Source organism: Cylas formicarius, unplaced genomic scaffold (genome assembly GCF_029955315.1).
Source record: "Cylas formicarius isolate icCylForm1 unplaced genomic scaffold, icCylForm1.1 PGA_scaffold_1__22_contigs__length_36826433, whole genome shotgun sequence".
In the NCBI taxonomy this organism is placed as follows: Eukaryota; Metazoa; Arthropoda; class Insecta; order Coleoptera; family Brentidae; genus Cylas; species Cylas formicarius.
Genome location: NW_026844264.1, coordinates 30,795,476 through 30,820,844, shown reverse-complemented (window position 1 = coordinate 30,820,844; position 25,369 = coordinate 30,795,476). Strand labels below are relative to the sequence as shown.

Genomic DNA, 25,369 nt, shown 5'->3' with positions numbered 1-25,369 from the left:
ATGCAAACAGTTTCACTGAAGTATCATGATCGCCAACTGGCACAAACAAATTTCATGCTCGTGTAAGCCTCCATTAAACAAATTTATTGTGGGTAGAGGAATAACTTGACTTATTTTATATTAGGGTAAAAGGAAAGTCGATTTGTTTTTTAAAGCGACGTGAAATAAGCGATGGAAATAATCTGATAATCTTTACAAGACAACATCTATTTCCGATTGTTAAAGTTTTGGCATTTTTTCATTTTTCGGTTATCATAAAGTCACGTCTCACTTGTACTTATTTAAACGGCTTGCAGGGTGTTTCATAAAAAAGATTTCATCTAAATGTAAGCCCAGAAATGTTTAGTTTCAGGTCAGCTGATGGTGGTTATTCTCGCTTGCCTTTTTCTTCTATTCACGCCCCAATTGTAACTTTGGAAACTACAGCAAGAAATATTTTTGTAGACGAGCGACCAAACAGCCTTCTTAAGTCTCTCAGTCATGAATTTCGAGATCTTCCCACTGATCTTTCCCCAGTACTTTGCAATCTATTATGAGCAGAAATATTTCGTATAATTTTTCTTTTGCTAATGGTGTCCATTAACTTTGCACATGGTAGTTAATAAAGGTACAATTATATTCTATTGTTTCTCTGTCTGAGGGTTTCTCTCACACTCATAGAGCAAGGCAGACAATACGTAAGACCTTATTATTCTAATTATCATGAGATCCGTTCTTGTAAAAAATGTTTCCATACTAATAAAAACTTACCTGGCTTGTTCAATTCTCAGAAGATATTCTTTTCTCGAATTGCAGAAACAATTGATGTTAACTGTTGATATTTAATCACTTACCTAAAGATAACTTTTGAATATTAATAAATTAATAGTAATAATAATAATAATAATAATTAATTAATTAAAAAGTAGTGGAGATTAGACACACTCTTGTTGCACTCCTTTTTTAATCAGTATGTCTTCCGATGTTGTTTGGTCCACATTGATCCTTGTAATTTTGTGTCTTAATTTTTTAGAACAAAGTTTGGTGTATATCAAAGGATCCCTAAAATAAATGATTGCAAAAATTCCATTTGTCTATATTAATGATTTTTATTTATTCGCTTAAAAACGAGGGAAGAGATGAAAACAAATGACATGAAATGTTACAAAAATTGTACTTTTAGTGGATTTTTCAATGGAAAAAACTAATATTTGTAAAGTCAGTAGTGTAAATCCTATTAGATAAGATACCTATCGAGGCTGCACTGGACAAATTTTAATCTAGGTTAGTTAAAGCAAAATTATAAATTATAATATCCACTATAAATTATAACCAAAACTTCAACAAAATTGGACAAACATATTTTACATGTAAAAAAGCTGGATTTTGGAAACTAATCATTTTTGGGCTTGTGATTATACGAACTTTTTTTTTTGGACGAAGAATCTCCAGCCGAGCGTTGGAGCATGAAACACTCTGTGTAATGTATCTACTTAAATCGACATCATGTTCTGCGTGGTTTAAAACATGAAATTGAAACGTTTCACCTAAATTCTGTTTAGGGGTATACAAAATTTATCGCATAATATGAATTTTGTGCAAAACTAGCTTCTTTATTAAAATTTGCAATAAAAATTTATGAAAATGCCACGACAATTCTAACCTCTTTAATATTGTATATACGACATAACTAAATTTTCGGTAGAAATCAAATATCAATATCAAATTTAAATTAAATTAAGTTATAATCTGTAAATGTGTAAGAACTAGAGAATAAGCTTTTTTCACAAAACTAGGAATACAAAATTTTCCGGATATTAGCATGCATTTCTAAGAAGTAGTAATAAAGTGCGGGGTAATACATGAACCAAATGTTTATATCTACTCACCATGAGCCCTCCCCTGTCGGCTACAGAGTCTTTGTCGACTCCCGTGATGAAAATCCCCAAGTTGTATTCTACTCCACCCCTTATCATCAGTCCTAAGCTCTGGCCTGGTTCTATACACAAATCGACCTACAATCCAATTAAGTCGGAACTATAAATAACATTAATGAGAGTACCATAGAGGTTAGAGGACCGATATGAATAATTCCTTCTTTATTTATTTATATTAAAACCACCAAAATACAATTTGTTCTTAATATTAATCTTGTTTGTGCATTTGTCCGAAACCAAAAATTACCCCAAGACGTTTTATTAGTACCAAATTGGCATCTCTAATGAAAGAAAATGTAAAACAAGGGTTATTTAAGACGACGACTTTTTATGTAGATAAGGCGTTAGCTGAAGCTGCAGACGCATAATAATGATATGTAAATGTACAGTAGCTCACTAAAGATCAGGGGTAAATTGCCCCATCAGACGCAGCGAAGGTTGGTGTGGAGAGAAGCTTTCGCGGTAGCCAGGCTTTGCGCATTACTGGTTAATAATATTTGTTTGAATTAATAGATTTAGGTTGATCATTCGATGGGGGCGCCAAAGACAAAGTGTGAGAGAGCGATAGCGAAGTAGGGAAAATGAGGGAGAGAGCGACAAATATTTGTAATTGTCCAATAGTTTTTCAATTTATTGAGGATATTATCTTTATAGCGGATGTCTCAGAAGACGTGGATCAAACTTAAAATGGGAAAGTTAAAAAAAAAAACGGTATATGTGTAGTGATGAAAATGAACAGAATTCGAAAAAAAATTTAGGGTTCTAGTAATAATATGCTACCACTAATATATTTTTGTATTTAAATGTTTTAAAATAATGAAGTTCTAACAGAAAAATATTCGTTTATTACATTTTTGTTCGCTTATAAAACAGGAAACCCAATTTTGAGACGCAAATATGAACCAAGACGACCTCTACTACTGGATTGCCTCCAGGTTTTCACGTCGGCCGAAACAAACGTCAAACAAACTGAACGCTTTAATTAAATCGTTTATTTTAGCTGAAACTAATTTCCTTGGACAACAAAGCAGATTTCAGACGGGCAATTTATTTGGTTTGAGCGTATAATTAACAGCGTCATTTATTAATTTGAGTAATTTGTCCATAATGACCTATGCGTTAATTAATTAATAATTTAGTTCCTTTAATGACCCGTTAATTCATGGATGGAACATAATATGTTACGTACGAGTATGTCGTTTTGCTGCAATATATTTTGCTAAAACCACCAATGGCTCTTTTATGCAGTTGCATTAGTATTACTTAGTGCAATGTCAATAATAATACGTGTTTGCTGATATCTGGTCTAATAAAGATAGACTAACAACTTTCTTTCTCCGGATCAGTTAAACAACGTGTGATTTCCTAATTTTTTCCGCATTGGTCTATTGCAATGTTTTCTATTGATACGTAAAATGAATTATTATCATATCTCTCCATCAGAAGTAGCTTTCAAGTTACTTTTACTGGACCACATCTGGATTTAAAATTAAATATTTGTAAAAGAACCCTGCTATTTGTTTGTTTAATTAAGCTTAATATAACACAAATACACCAAAGTATAATTAATTGGTTAGTGCACCGATTACAAAATTTTCACTAAATATAATGCTTGTATTTGCTATTATAGTATTGTTTCTGCCTTAGAGCAATTTTTATGTTGCTTTTATTTATTTCTTATTGTTAACGGTTATCCTGTTTTACACACATGCTTTAGACTATTTTTAAAATTTCTTCCACAACCAGAAACATTTAAATCAGGACTGTTAAAGTCATAGTTGGTTAACGTTAAATGGAAAATACAATAAATCGATCGTAACTTTCGATGCTTTTAATGTATATGCTGCAAAACGCAACAAAAAATGTTCTAGCTGGTCAATAAGAGTTGTATAAAACCTGAATATCAAATTCCAATACCGAAGTCAGATGGTAATAAATCGATGAATGCTGAAAATACCTTGGACATCGCACACTTCCAATGAGGGTGTTCTCAGAATGAGTGGAAAGTGAGAAAAACAGAATGCTTCGGCTGTATCATCAGAAATGGACCGCACAAAGCTACCATGGCAGCGTAACATTAGACAATGGACTAGAATGAAAATATAGGGCCTCCTTAGAATAGCTGAACGATGAAAAATAATTGTTGAATATTCAAAGCATTTAATGTCTACCAGCCCTAAATTGCATTTATATGGAGAGTTGAACAGATTTAATGACCTTGAAAACTTTAAAATCATTGGCAAATCTCAAAAGCTTCGCAAACCTAACAAATTTATTATGAATAAATAAATTGAAGAGAAAGAGACCAAGAGCATTTAATTTAGATACTGTCCACTTGGAAATCATTTTTAAAGTCACCTAACAATGTCTTTTGATAAGTTTGAAGATTGGTAATAGTGATAAACATTAAAAATGGAACTACTGATTTTAGAAAAAAAAAGTTTATACAAAAGTTTAAATTTTAAAATTATTTATTTTTTATACATACAGGGTCTAAGATCAGTACTGGACCGACATTAGTTTTAAAATATTAAATTAAACATCCTAAATATTTCGACAAAAATGAAGGTAACTTCTACAGAAACTACTTATTCGAATCATGTGTAGTTTAAACAGAAACCAAGATTATATATTTTTTTATACAAAATTATGTTCTTAGTAAATATGGTGTTCCACGGCTGGCAGTAATGACGATGTGCGATGATTAGGTATTTTAAAATTATACAGGGTGTCTTAAATTAAAGGATATTTTTTTTAAATTTCGACTTGAAGTATTTTTTTTTTAAATGAGACCCCCATGTTTTTGATATTTTTTTCTCAATGCAGGTCAAAATATCTATAATATGGTATATATATGTCCTATACCTAATCTATAACCTATCTAATAGTTTTCGAAATTTTTAGGAATAAGCTTGCTGGAGAAAAATACTGACACTTAATTGTTTTAAAGAATTTTATAATGTCATGTCTTTTTTATATTTTATTTATTTTTAATGATTGTTTCAACGATTATTTGAAACTCATTTTTTACCCAAGTGGGCTGTGGTAACCAAATAAGAGTTTATAATTGTTTTAAGTTACGTTATAATTAAGAGTCAGTGTTACTTAAGATGTTACTTAAGTTAAAAATGTATACTGTGCAAGAAAAGACAGATAAGCTTGATTGTTCTTTATCGAATTCGAAAAGACCAACTAGAGAGAAAAGGTTCAGACCCCTAATAAAGTGCCCAACCTGTACGCAAAAAAAAAGCATTTGCAAATAATTTACAGTTAATAGTTATCAGTAACACTTAAAGCTGCGGTAAATTATATAAAATCGTTTAATTAAAAACGTCGGAATTCTGTTTAGCGGGTTGGAACTAACACAACAAAATCGATACGCGTAGGTCAGTATTTTGCTTCTGGCAGGGTGCATGCGGATCGTGCGAATTTGCGGCAAAGTTTGGCAAATGGTGCGCGAAAACGGGTACCGATAAACCCAATTACCGAAACTGCTGGGACATTTATGAAACTGGATTGCCTGATTTATTACTTTTAAAGTATCGGGCTACGATATGCGGGCTGATAAGAAACCGGCTGGGATTATAGCTATGATAAAAATTTACCGGTAATGATAATTCGATATCGTATTGTCTTTCTGTGATTATACTAGCAAAACTATTTGCATTGCGTCAGTGCATTACGTTATGAACAACATCAAAAACTAATAGAGATTCCGCAAGAGATCGGGATGGATCCTATGACCACATGGGGAACAGCAGATTGCAATACTTGTAATGTAATCATCGAAAGAGGTGTCTACCTGAAAAAATATTTAATTAAACTTTTTGACAGATGTTTTTATTTTGAAAATTGATTTTATATAATTATCTTAAACTGAATTCAAACATTCTATGCAATTATCTGTATCACTTAAGGTTTCTTTTGCAAATATTAAACGAAAAATAGATGATTCTAAAACAATTTATATTTTTGTTTAGTACAAAATTGGAATCCTAGCTAAAAAAAATTGAAAAAAAAAACTTTACTCAGATTTTTTCAATAAAATCTTGATTCTTGAAAGTCTTGTAACCTATTTTGAACAATATTTTTGTAGTTTTCGCCCTTAGAGTTCCCAAGAACCTTATCAATTACTTCTTTAAATGAGACCCAGGTGTTTTTTTGACATTGGTTGACATGTTTTGAAAATCCTTGTCTTCGCATAATATTCTTATCTGCTGCCCATCAAAAATACCTTCTTTTATTTTGGTATCAGATGTGCCTAGAAATTTTTAAAAACGAAAAACTTTGAGGTGAACTAAGCTCGCTCTTATTACATTACATACCAGGTGTAAAGGTTGTTCTAGAGGGCCATTCTATTTGAGTCCGATGTCTATCGTTTGCCCGACTATCCCACTCACAAATAAATGAAGCAAATTTTGTATAACCCCCCCTGTTGTCATTGAAGTCATCCACTGATATTCTTGGTAGTTTATTTTCTCTCTTCATTCGAGACCAAACAAAAATATATGTCGGCGCCCTTAGATTTAAGTGGTCGATATTTTCCCATATTTCGTTTTGGGTGTTTTGAGTGTTTATTTTTGACTCACATTATTTATCGGTGTAACGTAAACAGTTATAATTCCTCATATTGTGGACCCATGGGAACCTACTTTGGCATTTTCGAAAGTGAACGAAACTTGAACCGACGAAGATAGTCTGGCTTTATAAATGTCAATAATAATCAATTAAGTGATTAGAGTATTCATTTGTTTTAACCACTGTGTTGTGCATTGTTTTAATTTGTCCGAGAAGTCTAACCCTATGTCGCCTCGCTCGCCATCAGAACCAGCCCCACCTCGAGATTTGATTTCAATTTTATTATTTTTATTATATTATTATTTATTTTTTTCTTACGACCTCCGACATATACGACCTCCGCAAGAAGTCCTAAATTTTCATACGAGGCCAGTTCGTTACCATTGTGCCTCTTAAACTACGCCTACTTGGGTCAATAATTATTGACAGTAGAGGACCAAGGGAACAAAAATAATATCCCGTAGTACTAGGAAAACGGAAGAACAGTGTCTGTCAATCGGAGTAAGACTGAGAACATTGAAGTGATAAGTGTGGCGGTTACTCTGGAATGGATTTGAGATAGAGACGAATGCTATACATAAGTTGGAGTAGTAGAACGACCAATGTAGCAGAACTAGCTGGAATCAATACCCTCTCCAGATAACACACACACTTGCAGCTAATACTGGAAGGTGAGATTGAAGAAAGAAGGAGTATAAATGTTGAGTAAGAAACATACGAGACTGGACAGACACAGATGGCAACACCTTAATCCATCAAGGCCAACGGAGACACGAATTTTCCATGGTGATCGTCAACCTCAAAAGAGGCAGCACTTAGGAAGAGAAAATAATAGCGAAGGAAGAAATTCATAATAAATACATAACAAGAAAACAAAAAATATCAAGTAATTGGTGGGATAGCAAATATCGTGAAACAAGAAAACGCAACCAATGACGTCTTACTTGGCAGAGGAGGATTTTAAAAGTCAGAGTCGGTTGAGTATTTATAATTTATTGATTGAAATTGTAACATACGTTGAGGTAACAAAAACTTACGAAGGAAAAAGTAAGACCAATATTTTCTTAACATTTCATGAGTTATTGTTAGAAAAAGTCAAATTTGAAAAATGAAAAATGATCCGAAAAATTTAACGCACTACAGTTAAACTTATTTGTAGCTATTAAAAATTGACCTTTTTTTAAATACTGCCCAATACTGGACTGCGCAACATCTATTTAATTCTGGAAACAGTCTTCTAATTTGTGTGTGTTTGATACAATAAATAAAGATTAAAAAAATGGGAACAACTATTCCGCATTGTTTTTGCCAATCAACAAAAGAAAGTAAAATCACTCCTTACCCTTCTGACATTCCTCTCTTTTCCTGCGGATTTTTGGAAACCACACCTAGATGGTCCTCGTCCACTACCAGAGTATTCTATAGGGGGCGATACAGGTCTTCCATGACGGTCCATCCACGAACAGGTTTGCCGCTGCCAAGAAGCTCCTCTACCACCCAACACATCTCCCGGTAGCGCTGGCGATCTAACCGTCATACTCAACTTTCTACATGATTTGAGCATCTGAAATAAATGTAACACATTTCACAACCGAATCAAATCTTCCTTCCATAAACACATTAATTAATTTAAATTTATAATCTGTACGTACTTAAAATCAATCGTGCATCATTATAGACCACCAATTTAAAACCAAGTTTTACTAACCAACTAACCAAAACTGTAATTTAAAATTTTCAAGCAGTTCACATAAGAGGCCTTGGTATTTACCAAGCAACAATCTTCCAAATGTGATTAATGACTTTCGAAGCGCATCTAATGTAAAAATTTCATTTTACTATTTTGAAAATTCAAAACTAATGAATTAAAGATAATTAACAAGATCGGATTTCTCTTAAGCCAAAGAAGGGTTCCTTAATGGTCCAAATTTCTTTAATAAATGTGCGAATTTTTTTTTTCATATCTGCCGAGGGCAATAAAACTGGGTCCGGTAGCTGGCCAGAATATTAGGGACGGAGTCTCAAAGGTTTTGGTAATAATTTATTTTTGTTTAGTTAAGTGCCTAAAATTTTATTAAATTACACTAAAAACCAGCATTGACATTAATTATATACAATAAATTCTTAGCTAGGAATATCTAGGCACAATTATATTTGAGATTAATTATAATAGATAATATGTAAGAGTCCCCAATTTTTATAATGTACTATACTGAATTTTTTCTGCTCTAAATTGGTATGTTTTTTTTTCAAATAAACATCTATAAGCTACTTTTTTTATAGGAATCAATCAATATAGGAATCAGTCATCCGAGACGGTGTTTATGCCCCTCATTTAAGGTACAGACTAAAATGTGAGTCAGTTTCAGCTTTGAAGAAGCCACCAGGATTATTGGCGAAACGTCAGCAAGTTCGACTTAACAAAAACCGACGCAGGAGGAATCCAGAAGTTTTATAAAAAGTAATAGAGGCGTATTGTTTTTTTTTCCGAAATGTATGAGATATTTTCAGGATTACGAAATTGAAAAATACTGTGTTCAGGAATCATTTTTCATATTTTATTTACGAATTCTTGTCTTGTCTGTTAAAAAAAACAAGAAATCACTTAATAACGAAAGCAAATTAAAATGACATCGGCGTGATTAAAAAGTGAGGCACATTTTACAATAGAGAAAGACTGCTAGCAAGGTTCGAATCTTATGGGAACCATTTTTATTAATTAGTTTTGGCAAATTTTGATTCTGAGAGTAGTTTTTGCATTATATTATTTGCCTGATCAGCCAAATTATCGCATTCATAGTGTTTTTTAATTGCATATGAATTTAGGACTTCCCAAAGTTGCGCCTTTTGCTAACTGAGTTCAACATACATATCACGTTTTAACATATATTCCTGGATTTCAGGATTTGAATTTCATGAGGCTGGTGCTTTGAGTAGCTGACAGCTGTGGTAACTTGCGTTATCCGTGACAATAACACTGTTATTGGGGATATTTTTGAAAATATTGCTTTGAAACCCAATTTTCAAAAAGTTTTCCAATTGGATTCTTATAATAATCCAATCCTTAATATTGTTCACAGACAGCAGCAAGCAGTTTGGGACAAATCTGTCTTCTGACCCAGCTTGTATTATGGTAATGCGTTTTACTTTATTTGAAGATGCTTTCGTCTGCCAGTTATGAGTGGAATCAACCTAACGTTTGTCCCTCCTGTATATGGATCTGTTGTATAATCTATATCTTCTAAAATCTTGAAAGTAATTCAATCTCCAAGTGTAATGTGTGATCTGTGTGATTCCATTACTACTTGACTTTTGTGTATTTTGCTGTACTTAAATCCCATTTTACAAACAACTCTATAGAGGCTGGCACGGCTTATATTTATATTGGCTTCATCTTCTTCTAGCTTATTTTTCAGTTTACCCAAGGTAGGAACAACTTCGCTTTGAGAAAGGCAATATATTTTCCTTCTTATTAGATGAGTTTGACAATCACTACCTTCTCAACAATTAATAATATCCCTTATCGACGATATTGGCCTTTTTGTAAATAGACAGTCTCTTTTAAAGCTTCTTGTTGAATCAGCCCTCTACTGATTAAAGTGTTATACACATTTTTCACAACCTGTTTTGCATCAACCGACAAATGATTTCGACGCGATATTGTTATGTTCTCGTAAAATAACTTTTTTGAAACGCTCAGTAAAAAATATTTTTCAACACTGCCGCAAATGGTCAATGGAAATATATCAAAAAGAAAGACTATACCCAATAACAATAGGTACTAACATCGTTAAAGTTTCATTGAGGAGGGTTCGTCGAAAGTCAACACGATAAAGATTGAGACAGATTATAACAACTTTGATAAAGACCATTTTAGTCACGAGTTTGATTATGCACAAGAGGAACGCAGGGGAATGAGCGTTTAATTAACGAATGTCTGCTGAAGTTAATCAAAGTTTTGCATTTAATAATTTGTCTACGGCTCTTAGTTTAGTGGAGAGGTCGTAGACTAGGTCTTGTTTCATTGTATTTATCAACATAACATTTCCCTTTCCTTTATAGTAATCTTTTTTTTTTGTTTTCAGTGTCATATGATTTATTTGATGCATTGCTGACCCCGTTTGGTCAACTAAACGGCAGGGCCTTTTAAAAGCTTCATGATTCATCCCAAAGGCACAATATTGCCACCCTGTGAAGAAAAATGAACGAAAAATGTTCGTTCTCTACACATCTGTACTTCGGTATGTTTGATTTTTAAGATGTCACAAAATTCTTCTTAACAGTTGTGAAAATATAATTTACCTTTCATCCACGTTGGTCGTCAATGGCCTATTCTCACCAATAATATAATTGACTTCATACTGGACCTTGGCGCGAGTAAGAAATAGATTTTACTCCATCCAAGTCTCAATCAATAGCTTCCTTTGTAATAGAATAAACGAGGCCGTCAATTAATCCCAAGCCAACCCTTTAATTAAGTAGTCGTTCATAAATTCAACATAAAATGGATACATGATATCCGAAATTGCCGCCTGTATACATATTGCAGACAAATATATTTCCTGCTCCGGTTCTTTAATGGACGGCATCGATTTTGTTATTCCGCTACAATTTTTTATTGCTCCGGATCACGAAATACGCAGCCAGCCCGGTTAGGTAAATAGAAGGAAATAAGGAATTAAACTGGAACGGAAGGCTCCAAAAATATTTCAATAAGACTTATTGCTTCCGTTTTGTGACGAAACGCATAAATGTGTGTGTAATTAGTGTCAAAAGTTTCTGGAACGTGGTGGTAAGGTATACTTTTACGACAAAAGCTTTCTGAATTGTGTTCGGTTATTATTATAATACCCACATAATACGAATGAGATTTATTTTATTGAAATGAAATTATCGTCTAATAGCACTTTTTTAATTTAGCAAACTTATTAAAGATTTACTTGAGGTAGGATCAGGACACGTTTAATTTCTTGAGGGGCCACCATTACCTTTTTACTTCGCGTAAACTCGTGGCAAGGGGGCTTTTATACAGCAAAAGGGGCTACTTATGTTGAATTTAAACTGGCTCTGTAAAATATTAAGAGTGCCGTGCCTATACCGATTTAAAACACTCTTAATCACACATAAAAATAAAGATTCACTCAATAAACACACTGATGTCCCGTACTAGAGAAAGTTATAGAAACCAAAACTAAATAATATGTTTTCTGAAAGATCCCTAAATTACGCTGGACCATACTGTTATAAGTTGCTTCCTCCAACACTAAAAAAAATGATCAAAAGGCAATTTAAAAGATACGTCAAGAGGCTCCTATCGGGCAATACTTTTTGCAGCCTGAAAGTCTTTGAAATGTATTGGAGAGCGTTCGAAGCTTTCTTTTTCAAAACCAAAGTGTTGTTGGTTATACATTTGCCTGTAATACTCCTTTTATAGATTTTTTAAAAAGTAGATGCGTACGTTGTTTTCTGATGAAACATCCAATGTACTGAGAGTTGTGAATAAATTATCTATTTCTCTATCATCTATCTATGAATTACACATTTTGATGTCAATTCGCTTGAGCTTTTTGCTTTTAACATCTAATACAAAAATGCAATTCGAAGTCACTATTACTTTAGCTATCTGTTTGGTTGGAAATGGTTCCTTTATCGTTCTTAATTTAAATAAAAAAATATATGGAATAATAACAATATTATGTTACGGCCACTAAAAATATTTAAGGTTTATAGTAAAATTGCCTTTTTGATTCATGATTGAAATTTTTGGTAGTAATTGTTGCTAATCATTAATTTAGGATTCTTTAAGATGACGTCGACATAAAAACAATTTCGTAATTACACTGAACTTTCAGAATATTAAATGAATCATTTCTGGCAGATTTTCGCTTTAGTCAACTCAAAAGGAAGAAAAAAGAAATAAGTGAAGAAAAGAGAAAGAAAGCGAAAAACGAATGGTTATCAACATACGATGATATTTAGAAAATCGATAGCTTTGGATGTGGCGAAAAATATAATGTTACTACAATTATATTATACCATAGACCCCATGAAAACATTTCCAAATAGACCCGTATGACAATATTGTCAAAAAAATGGGTAAGAAAGAGGTAAGTAATAAAATACAGGCATGGGTCAACTAACCCACAGCATAAAAATACCCCAAGATGGTCATGCAAAAATATGTTTTAACACTTTTGCCGAAATATTTCTTATTACCTTAAGTTTATATTGCTTTCAATTATCCCTTCCGATTGTAATTTTATTCTATTTAAAGGAAAAATGGCCCAAAGGTCTAAATTCAAAATTTTTTTGTTTTTAATAAAATTAATCAAACATATAAAATAGATTCAAACTTTTTGGCTTCCTACGATATTTGTATTGTTTTGCCTATTGAATTATACATATTTGTGAACATCTATTATATAATTTAGCTATTGAAGTATAAATGAATATAAACAGAAGTTGATCGTTAAATACTCTATTTTTAAACTAATTTACTAGTCATGCGTTACCCTGTTTTAAGCTTATTTAGCGAGGGCCGTCAATAAATATTTTGTTTGCAATTATTACATATTTGTGAATATTTATTTCGTAATTTCACTATTCAATTATAAGTCAATAGACCTATAAATTTCATTGTGTTATAAACTCATCCTTACAAGTAATTCGCCAATTCTAACTTAGTCGTTTTTAAATTTCAATAGCGAGAACTCCCATGTATCATTTTTTTTACCAAATTATACATATTTGAGAATATCTATTTTGTCAGAAAAATATTGAGGTAAAAATTAGTAGACAATACATTTTTTAGGGTTAAAAACTCATCTATGAAAATAACCCTGGGTTATCTCTTTATAAATTCAGTTAGTAAGAACTCCCATCCAGATTTGTGAATACAAATTCTATAACTCAACCAATGAGGTATCAATTAATAGATAACAAAGGATAGACATTCTGTAACTTAATGACTGAGGAATAAATTGATAGATAATACAATTTCATGATGCCAAAAGCACGTCTTTAGAAGTAGCTTACTAACCCCGAGTAACCCCATTTTAAATTTAAATGGCGGGAGAATTCTCGGGCGATGAAATTTACAGCTCCATCACTAACCCGTGAGCGTTGGTTATTAACAACACGTTATTGGCTTGGAAACCGTGGTTTGCCGCATTTCCGATAACATCGCCCAGTAACGTAAAACGTCCGTTTACTAACTTTCACGCTAACTGCTCACTTCCTACGACTTATCGTAGGGATCGACACGACATTGCTATCGACCCCACCGACTAACTCAAGTTTGAAAAAACACTCCAGAGAAATTGAAAAGCAAATTGGTCTAACTAGAAGACTAGATGAATAATATGTGAATGCACCAACCGCGAGTTTTAATTTATAATTTGTGACTCGCTGAACATGAACTATCAAATATCATTTGGAGTCTTGCCTTCAATCAGCTGAAAGATCTTTGTATTTTTTTCAAGACTACATCTAATTTAGATATACTTTTCTATCGACAAAGGATATAGGATGGTGTTCTATCCCACCGAATAGTCCTCACTGGGCCGGATTATAAGAAGCTGGTATAAAATCAACTAAATTCCAACTTGAAAAATGTATTGCTTGAAGTTTTGAGGAATTGATAACTGTGTTAGCACAAATAGAAGCCATAGACACCGTCACACTTTTGAATAGGTGAACCATTAACTAGTTACCCAGGAAAAGCTATATCTAGAAATATCTGAAAACAGGTTAAGTTTTTGGCAAAAATATACAAAGATTCAACGATCATTTTCGAAACGTCGCTCAACCAAATAATTGAGCAAGTTGCAAAACCCTCCAAAATGATTTAGTCCGAGAAAAGTTCTTACTGCAAATCGTTTTATTAAAATTCTGACTGGCATGGTCTATTACAAAATCATTTCTCTTACTTCAAGAAAGTGTTGATGGATGAAGTGTGGAGTGGATGGAGTGGATGTTTAGCTATGCAAATAGAATTTATTCAAATTCATAATCTTGGCGCCATCTCTACATAACTAAGAAGCTTAAACGCAAACGCAACCCAGCTGTTATCTACAGATCAATATCAGATCAATATCAATCAATCAATATCACGTCGATCATATTTACTTCAATACAAATTTTGATTTCTTTCGAATTTTTATTGAATTAAGTATCGAGTATCGAAAAATTAGAAGCATTGCAATAACGAACACAAGGAAAAAAAAAGAAAAATCCAAAAAAAAAGGAGTAACTCTGCAGGACGGCTATCTTCAGAACAAGAGGAAGGAAAAGAAAATTGTCTGTAAAGCAGAAAAGCCTTAACTGATATAAATATTTTTCTCCATACTTCTTACGGAGCTTATTAAAACAAAACAAAACCAAAAATAATATCCGCATCTCTGGCGCAGATTACAAAAAGGTGGAAAGGCTTTTCGTTAACAACGTGTCTCCTAATTATCGTCAACAGATTCTGGTTACATCGACGAAGACAAGGGAAGCAACAAGGAGCTCAGCGGTTTACTTTTTGAGTCGGGAGCTCGTAGAAAACGGGGAAGCCTTCGAGGTTCTTTGATGCCATTGTCTGCTACATTTAGGCCTGCTTTAATACCGCACTTGTTCCTTTACACCCTTCAAATGTCTATCGTTCGGTTTAATTTCAAGGGCCCGATTAAGGAACCTGCCTTTATGTACCGCGACTCAACTCACCCTTTGTGTATCTGTTTAGAGGGAGATCTTTTTCTATCTTAACTCCTTCAACGTTAAGGGCGAGTGTAAAACAGAACGCGCTGGGTTTCGATGAGTTTAAGTTGAGGGTTGAAATCTTATATCAAAAAACTAAGTGATGGGTATTTCAGGCAACCTAAAGCTTACCATTACAGCTTAAGATGCAAAAGTTTTAAACAAACGACATGTTGTAACGTTAAATCCAAAAACAAATCCTTTCTAATACAACATAAATTAATAATATTTCGACGCAATTATTTGTGAATAAACGGAGCGCGATAAATTTTGAGAATTACCTTTAAAGCTTCTTCGTGCGAGATCCCCGTAAATGGTTTTCCATTCACTTCCAAAATTGAATCTCCCGGCCTCAGGCCAACACGCTCAGCCACGCTTCCTTCTTCTACTCGCGATATATAAACCCCAACTCCTGCAACAATTAACGTGAAAATTTCACTGCGCCTCCGACTAGTAAAACTTGTTTATTTTTTTATTATTAAAAAATATTTGATTATCAAAATAACAATATTTTATTTTGGCTCTGTATTTTTTTTTGGTTCATTCTAAATCCATAATTTTGAATTCTCAAGTTCTGATCAAGGATAATTTTACACTTTTTTTTTATCTACACAATTGAGGAGTAGAAGTAACAAAGGGGCCAGTGCCATTTTTTTTGAAACTTAGATTTTTATATAGAAATGGGGCAAAGTGTCACAGAGTTATAATTTCCGGAACAAATTACGCAGATAGATGGCGCTGTCTGTAAGTGATAGGTTATTTTCACAACAAAGGGGTCAAGTGCCGTTATACATGTTGTGCGTTTATATTGTTTGTTAAGCGGTTTCTGTAATGACGCTGTCAAATATTGTAAAGAGCTATTAGAAACGAATTTTGAATGTCGAAAATAAGGAAAGGGAATATTAAGTGATGAGCAAAGACAACGCGAAAATACAGGACAATCCTATAAAAACAGAAATGGGAACGCTGTAGCTGAAAAAAAGAAACTTAACTTACAAGTAAGTCATTGTTTTAAGGTCGGTGCCAATTTTTATCTTATGCGCTGTAGGTTTGAATTCACAGGCTTAGCGCAGTTGTTAGTATAGTGAATTAGATACTCACCAAACCTTTTTTTAATATTGTGAACAACCCTACCGAGATCTCGTAGACAGATCGTTTTACTGTGTATAGATATTTTTCTGTATGTCCTAAAAAATATTCTTCTTTCGTGCAGATAACATGTAAATGTTAATTTAACAGCAAATCGTTAAACTACGAACAGAGATTGACACTTTTTGAAAAATACTGAGTGCAGACCTGAAGTCCTTGAAACATATATTATGGGGTTAATATATTTCACTGACGTAAAGAGAAGAAGACCCTCGTAATAGTCACCGTCAACGTACCACCCACTATCGCTTTCCAGACGGAGAGGGTAATTTTGTAGTTGTATGTAAATCTACTTTTGTAAATACTTTCGATTTGACAAAAAAGCATTTGGAAACTATTATACGAAAGAAAAAAAGCTGTAAAGTCGTTTATAAACTTGTAAGAGAGCATATAAATAGTATACCCCGAGAAAAATCATAAGAATATTAAAGTCCAAATTTAAATGTGAACCGCCTTCATAAAGTATGTTTGCAGAAATATCTACTTAGTTTGGCTACCTAAAAGTTTTACAAAAAGGTGTTGAAAGAAGACTTTCCAAATGTTTCATTTAGAGGACCTCGAAATGACACCTGTGGTAAATGTGACTCATTAAATTGCGAAATAAAAGCGCATTGCGAAAGAAGTCGGGCAGCAAAGTTGGAGCTGGAGCACCATAGAAATGCAGAAGCATCGTCGCAAGTGCTATGAAGCGCCAGAGTGGATTTAGAACAAGATATGTTCGTACCAACTTTGACCCACTCTGACGTGTTCTATATGAGCCAACTTTCATGCTACAACTTAGGAATCAACTTTTGGGATAACAGGCATACATACTTGGCACGAAGGAGTGGCAGGACGTGGCGGTAACGAAATTGGGTCTTGTTTATTACGCGTCCCCAATATGGGAATTACAGAAAAAAGGAATGTTGCTATTTGTTTTCATTTGTGTTTTTAGTGAGTTGTGGACTCTTTGATACTATTGAACATAGGTCAGTGTCAGTATCAGTGGTCATAGCTCTCTTCAGTGTCACAGAGATTTCGCGTTGACCAAGAAAAGAATGCGCAAGGACTGTCAAGTACACACACAGGCCGATTTGAGATAGTAGATATGACACAAAAAAATTTGATCTACAAGCGGCGGCTGACAAGATTTAGTAACTCAAACAAGTGAATATTAGCAAAGTCGTTCGAATGAAAGTTGACTCCCAAAAACCTGGCTTTTTGTTTATTGCTGAATTTTTTTCTGAAGCAGCATGTTGGAAACCCATATCGATACTTAAGAAAGGAAAAGCCATAGAAGATATTAGAAATGTCTCAGTTAGGTTGCTACTAGACGTGAATAAGATCGGTGATAACAAGGAAGGGCACCTAATATCAATGACTGCTCCTCTAAAAGACCCTAAGCATCAAGACTTTTATTCTAATATGACCAAATAATGTGTTGGCACTTAGTCAGTTTCTCATTTTTCTTAAATATTTTTAAAAATGTTGTTGAAAGTAATTTTTTCCATGTTTTTTGGGTCGCAACTTATTTATTCGTAAGGAATTTATTTATAACCCTTTCGTTACTTCTACTCTACAATTGCAATCTAGAAAACTGACAAATTCTTCCTCATACCTCGATACATAAATTTGAATTTAGGCCTATTTGTGCCATTCAATATTTTTGAGAAGCCTAGTTTTCAAATCACAGAGACTAAACTTTTTTATTATTATTATGGTGCAATGTTATGCCCAATGTTGCTTTTAATAAATCTTGAAAATAACTTTATAATTCATATACTTTCTGTCTAGCTGCAGAAATCGACATGCGATTGACACACTGTTTAATAACCCCGTTTACAAGAAATAGTTACGAATTCAGATGAAGATATAACCTTCAATTATTATCAAAATAACAATATTTTATTTTAACTGCTGTAGTTGGGAATCTGTCACTTTTTCGGTTGGTTACAAATCTGTAATTTTGATATCTTCAGTTCTTTGAATGACAGATTCTAAAAACAAAAAAAATCACTATTTAAGTGTGCTTTTACAATTTTTTTACCCCATTTTTACGAATTATACTTATTTATTTAACTTTTAGGAAAAAACCGTCAAATACTAAATGATGAAAATTATATATTTTAAATGGTAAAATTCTGCACATTTTTTGTATAATATGCCCTATACCCAAATCGAATAGTTTTTGAGATATATCTTTTTATATAAAAGCAACCTTCAAAAATAAAATAATATTCTAGAATTTATAATTTTTGTCTTTGACGGCTGTGAAGCAGGCCGCTGTGGAAAAGAAGATATTTCTTTATAACTGACGGCGAAAGTTACAGATTTAGCAAAACTATGCTGCTTTTATGATATATGAAACGTCTTACCCGCAAAGCGAAAAATAATGAATTTTGGAAACGTTTATTAAACCAAATAAGAATGCCAAAATGGCTACGTGCAATTAATTCCGATTTCAAGTTTCAGACAAAAAACTTTCATCGAATCTATGAAAAGTTTCAACAAATACCCAGCCTACACCTAAATTCGATAGTTTTCGAAAAATACTCTAAAACTTATAATTTTGGTAGGTACAATATATTGGTTTTACAAATGGAATTATTCAAAGGCCTCCCTTTTTCTTCAATACATCTGATGCATGGGCTCCGTAATCTTTCCAAACCGGCAGTGATAGATTGGAAACATTGTTCATTTAGAATTTGAACCTCTGTGCTAATCAGGTTTTGTAGATGCTGTCTGTTTTAGATAGTACGTGCGTGTTTACACGACCTTTTAGAGTCCCCATAAAAATGCATCCATCGGCGCCTTTGAATTAAATAGTCTTAACGAATACTGAGAGGGAGCGTCGTCTTGCTGGAAAACAACGTTTCTTATTTGTTCCAGCTCATCCACATAGTTTTGTAATTCGTTCTGGAGAATCTTTAGAAAACCATTACCGTTTACAGTAGCGTCGAAGAAATGAAGACCTATTATCCTGTTGTTTAAAATGGTTTGAAGTTCTTGAAATTTAAATTTATTGTCGTTGTTTAAATTTATAATACTATAATAAATAAATATAAAATAATATAATAATATTAAAATAATAAAAAATAAAATAAATTTATAATACCACTATTCTTTAACAAACGTTTCCAAAATTATTTGTTTTACCCTTTCACTATTTTATAATAAAAAAGACGTAAGTCACAGCCTCGTAAGACATAAATTATAAATTCTAGAACAGAATAAGTATTCGAAGCACATGTTTTAAAAACTTCTAAAACGAGAAAAGTGTGAGGCAATTTCTTTTTCAATAAATCTTACTGGTCGAATTTTAGTTTTCATAGATTGACGATTCTCTTGAAAATAAATTTTCTATTTATACGGTCTACAATAACAGTTACTCATAAATCGAGTAATTACACACAAACTTGACATTCTATGTAATAACTGCCCTTTCAAAAAAACAATTACTAATTTTATAAACTGTACCCGTTTTGGCTTAGTTTGGATTTGACAGCTCTCGAATGAAGGACAAAGATGATGCACCACCAAGTCAATTTAATTTGATAATGAAAACCCAGGAGACCCATTGACCTAACCAATAAACTGACCGGCTTCTTTGCCTCCTTTCACGCAAATTCCAAAACCGTGGGTCCCATCCTGAGGATCCCTCACCATGGTTACAGTCCTCGTGATCAACTCGTGAATAGATGGCGAGTAAACCGGCGGTCTGTAGTTTATTTGATGCGTCGTCGAAGGTGGACTACTCGCCGGCGACCTCCTGGGTCGTTCTGGGTTAGCTTTCGACCCCGAAGAGTGATTTGCTGACCCAAACAATCGGAGGACCTGCTCGGGCGAAATTGGGCGCTTTTTGTTGTTGCTTGACGAGAGAGTGCGCGTACTTGAGAAGTTGGGGTTCGAACCCAAGTACGTACCTGGAAAAACCAAGTAACACTATACTGGTCAAATGTTTTACGTCTAGGTTCGACAAGAATTATTCTACCGTGGTGCCTGTCGAACGGAACATAGGAAATCCCATGTGAATTTTCAGGTGCCCAAGTATTGGCTCCCTTGTACATTTAATAGCAAAATTGTAATATTGCTTTTGAAGGGGCGGGTTTGAATAAATTTTAATCTTTAAAATTGCAAGAGGTCAATGCAATACAATATACCGAATATTTTCCATGATGCTATTTTCAAAATGACATATCAAATAAAGGTTGGTTTACAATGAAGACATGCGCATTTGGTTTCACACATTCAAAGTAAACTTAGTACGTACGTATATCATTATGTTGTTCTTAGAATCAAACTCATGCTAGGTTCTTAAGACCTTCTTGTCCCTTAAATCGTTCTTGGAATTAATTTCATTTAAAAAGGGGTTTAAACAACAAGGGAACTTGATGGACCGAGTATAATATGTCCAATAATCGAAGATTGACTTATTAAAAAAGTTGTATTACAACTTTGTTATAATGTATAGTGGACCCAATATTTGGGCACCTAGTAATAGACAGGGGATTTTCCGGTCAGCAATGCATCACTTGGTATAATTAAAAATAATAAACGCATATTAGTCATAATTATATCTTGGTAATCGAAGACAAGTTAAAAATATTTAGGTTACAATTCCAATACATTTTTTAAAAATTGGTGGATCGAAAGTAGATGTAGATATCAAATTACTTTTTTTTAAATGGAACACCATTTTCGAATTGAATTTCACGCACTTGGTATGCCCCATACCTATCTCTCATTTTTTATTAACAAAATAATAAAAAACATAAATTTAATTTCGAAATGTGATTTAGTATCAGTAAAGTTCATAATTGAAGAAAGAACCATTACAAGAGTGAGTAAAATTAGGGAAAATTTATAATTTTCTTATTAGGTGTTAAAATGCCCTATTCCTTCGTAACTTCTTGGCAATATGCCGATCAATTTGAAAACCCTTCCAAAAAATTGTCTAAATGTTTATTAAAATCATTTAAATTTTGTTTTTCCTTATATACCCTTGATTTTATCGGGTTCCTGTAAGATTTTGTTCAATATTTTAATCGTTCATTGTACTAGACATTCATCATTCGTGTCTAATACTACATGTTTGAATTCTTCGGTCAATTCTGGTAACTTTTGAGTTTGCAAAATATGTGTTATTTATCTTGAAACACTCCATATATGATATGTGTGCGTATATTGTATACATTCGGATCGATGGCATTATACGCAAAAAAAAGAGAAAAAACAAGGCAACATGAACCACAATCTAAAGCCACATTACCATATTTTAGGTGTATCATTTATTTAATAAACATTAATAATATCATCATTAGGCATCGTAACTAATTTATAAAACATTTAACTACTTTCAGAGTAATTCAAAGTATTTCAATTTGGTGGAAATAATTTTTATCTCGAATATTGCGACAAACCTGTAACAACGTTTCCTTACTGATACCAAAGCAACTATCAAAAATTACAAAAACCATGTTTTTGTGGTGTTGATGTTTTTCGCAAATATGTTACGCATGTTTAGTTTAAACACTTTAAGTTGGCATTACTGTTCAAGATGGCGACCGATTTAACAGCTGTCAAGTGATTTATTCTCAGTTTGGTTTGGCAATTCATCATGAATAGACTCACTCCTCAACAACGCTTGCAAATAGTGCAATTTTATTTGGAAAATAATGGTTCTGTGCGGAATACGTATCGCGCACTACGTCCATTTTATCGTCGACAAAATCGTCCATCAGAGCAGTTCATTCGATTAACCATGGAACGTTTTCGCACCACGTTTACTCTTATTGATAACTCGCATCCCCAGAGACGCCGTACGGTGCGTACAGAAGAAGCTATTGCTGCTGCCGAATGAGTCCAACCGCCATCGAGCACAGGAATTGGATCATTCATTCCTGAATTGAATAACCATAATGTCCAGGAGATGTGGTTTCAACAAGACGGCGCAACATATCACACAGCTCGTGCCACAATCGATTTATTGAAAGACACGTTTGGTGACCGCCTAATTTCACGTTTTGGACCTGTGAATTGACCTCCAAGATCTTGTGATTTAACACCGCTAGACTACTTTCTGTGAGGCTATGTAAAGTCATTGGTCTATGCGGAAAACGCTTGACCATTTGGAAGACAATATTCGCCGTGTTATTGCCGATATACGGCCACAAATGTTGGAAAAAGTCATTGAAAATTGGACTACAGAAATCATATTTAAAATGTAATGCCACAAGATTATCTTTCGGATAAATAAAATTCATGTCAGTCGAATAATCCATCGTTGATTTATTGCGACTTAAAGTTCTATACATTGAAAAAAAACACCCCTTACTTATACAAGAGTAGTCATTTACAAAGTAAAGTAAAGTAATTTCTCTTTTAATACGTCTTGACGCGAATATTATAACGTCCCGTTCGCCTGATTCATTCGACGTCAATCATTAGAACAAACCCCCCTAATAATCACGTGAGGACCTTACAAAATAGACGTCATTATTTTGACGTGACTTTGACGTATAATAAACATCTTTCGGTTGCCTGGGATTTGTTGAATCGTTCATACTACATACTACTACATACATTTACAGTAACACTAAGATTTTGAGTGAATATATTCGTCATCGAAAGATTGAAATAAATATAAAAATTTAAAGAAGTTAAACGTATTGAACAACCCAAACCCGAAGAAGAACTCAACAAATAATGTATGTAATGTATTATAATCTATTTCTATTCTTGAAACAATCGTCCATTTCCTAAAGACGTTTTTTGTTTATCTATCAGCGTCATTTAACGGTAAAACGCACGGACAAATTATTATGCCATAAACGCCGTTTAATGTTTCGCTCAGAACGCAATCGATATTTTCATTTCAACTAAATTACAACCGACATTACAAGATTTATAGGACATTAGTTAATAATTTGTCGGAAGTTCAGTTAAACGGCTTTGTGGAATGTCACGAACTTATGTGTCACACGGTTATTGATCAACTCCCTAGTAATCCCTAAATGTTCCGTTCGACTGCAGAATTTTAAAAGCGAGGACAGCGTTATAGAATTCCAAGGAAAATTACTTTAAATTCGATTGGGGAAGAATCTGCTGCAGTGCCATTTAAAACAAGGATCCTTTGTGGCCAATGGAATAGATGGTATTTTATATCCGAATATTTGCTATTTTTTATAATTTAAAATTTGGCATTGGGCAAGACATATGAGAAAAAAAATGCAATTTATTTAAAAATAACCAGATAGAATTATTATAACATGGTTAATTTATAAAAAGAAATCTTAAAAAATTGTCCGATTGAGTCAGTCAGAGAAGAAATCGACTCTTTTATAACATTGGTCAAACACAGGTTACAAATTATTTCTCCACGAAATTTGGAATACTAGAATCAAGTACCTAACCTAACATTGACATGTCATAACCATGACAGTATACCGAAACCACTCAAAAATTTTCTTTAAATTCATTTGTATTTTTCAAATTTATCATCTATTTGAATTACTTACTACGGGCTATAGATAAGAAATTGGTTAAGTAAGAATAAAATATTTCGTAAACATAAAGTATTATTGTTGTTTAGAATTTCATTTTTCATTATTTAATTATTTTTCCATTTATCAGTTTATTTTCGCTAATATATCTTTGAATAATTGTCACATCTAAATTTTAATTAAAATTAAATTAAATGGAAAGAAAGATAGGAAACCAGAATAATTAATTTAGTCTTTTATTGTTTATTTAATTCGTTTAATTTTGTATAATTTCATATACAGGGCATTAGGAAATTGAGTTTGGAAATTTGGATGAAACATTCAACGTGGTAACAAAAATTCGAAATAGTAATATTTTCCGAATTCCAACTTGTCAAAATCCATTTTTAATTTTTTTTTTTTAGCAGCTGGTATTTTACATACAGCCCAGATTTAGTAACAGTCATCGTTCCAAAATAAAAGTTTTTGAGAAATCTGTCACCAGAGGGCACTTTACCTGGAACATTTTTTTTTAATTTTCCCTGTATGTTATTTATTTAGACTGATATTGCAAAATAGGACAGATTGGCTTAAGCCTCAAAAATTGTTACTCTTGTTTTAAGTCGATAAGTGTTATCGTTTAGCAACAAATCGACTTCTTTATTCTGGGCTCGAATTTCACCTGTAAATGTGGTCACTGTAAAAGTCATTGTCACAATCCGTTATAAATTAAATTCTTTTAAAAGAGCTTATTATCCAAAAGCGGCTGTGATGGTACCCATCAGGAATATTCAAATACTGAATATCGCGATATGCATTTTTTCTAAGAAGAGCAAATGGAAATGCAGATCAAGCACGACGGCTTTATATTGAAGCTTATCCCAATAGAAACGTTCCACCTGTTAAACATTCATCAACATACACAGAAGACTTGGTGAAAGAGGATTATTCAAACCTGATAATATGAATAAAGGGAAACCAAGGTATAAAGAAAGAAAGAAAGAAAACTTAAAAATTTGGAGGCTAACCTGTCAACGAGTACCAGAAAACTTACTGCTCTACAGTTCGGGATGTTTTGCGTGAAAATGATCTTCGGCCCTTTCATGTTCAAATGGTATGAGGGTGAGCAAGAGTAACAACTTTTGAAGATTTGTGATTCTGCTTAAGGCAATTTATTCTATTTTGCAATGTCAGTCTAAGTAAATAAAATATAGGAAAAAATATTCTAGGAAACGTGCCCTCTAGTGATAGATTTGCGAAACACATTTATTTTGTAACGATGACTTTTACTAGATGAGGGCTGTGTGTAAAGTACCAGCTTATAGCCATTGAGAATTCATCCCACTGCGTTAAAAATAAAATTTAAGAAAATGAATTTAGACAAACTATTACTCGGAATTCGAATTTTTGTTACATGACTTACCACCATTATTTTACCACGTTTAGTCTTCTCCAAGTTTCGGAACTCAATTGCCGAACACCCGCTATATCTAGCTTTGTCTGTAAATCTGTTGTGTTGTATTTTAA

General features: G+C 33.1%; 1 protein-coding gene across 3 annotated transcripts in view; it reads right to left on the bottom strand.

Annotated features, from left to right (window-relative positions):
* LOC132696022 (whirlin) overlaps nt 1-25,369 on the bottom strand; it is a 103,645-nt gene that overhangs the window by 53,498 nt on the left and 24,778 nt on the right. For all 3 annotated transcript variants that reach the window (XM_060660542.1, XM_060660543.1, XM_060660544.1), the window contains exons 3-6: nt 19,961-20,284; nt 15,515-15,645; nt 7,837-8,058; nt 1,869-1,994 (exon numbers count right to left, since the gene is read on the bottom strand). In XM_060660542.1, the coding sequence (XP_060516525.1) occupies nt 1,869-1,994; nt 7,837-8,058; nt 15,515-15,645; nt 19,961-20,284 (803 nt within the window). The remainder of the gene's footprint in view (nt 1-1,868; nt 1,995-7,836; nt 8,059-15,514; nt 15,646-19,960; nt 20,285-25,369) is intronic.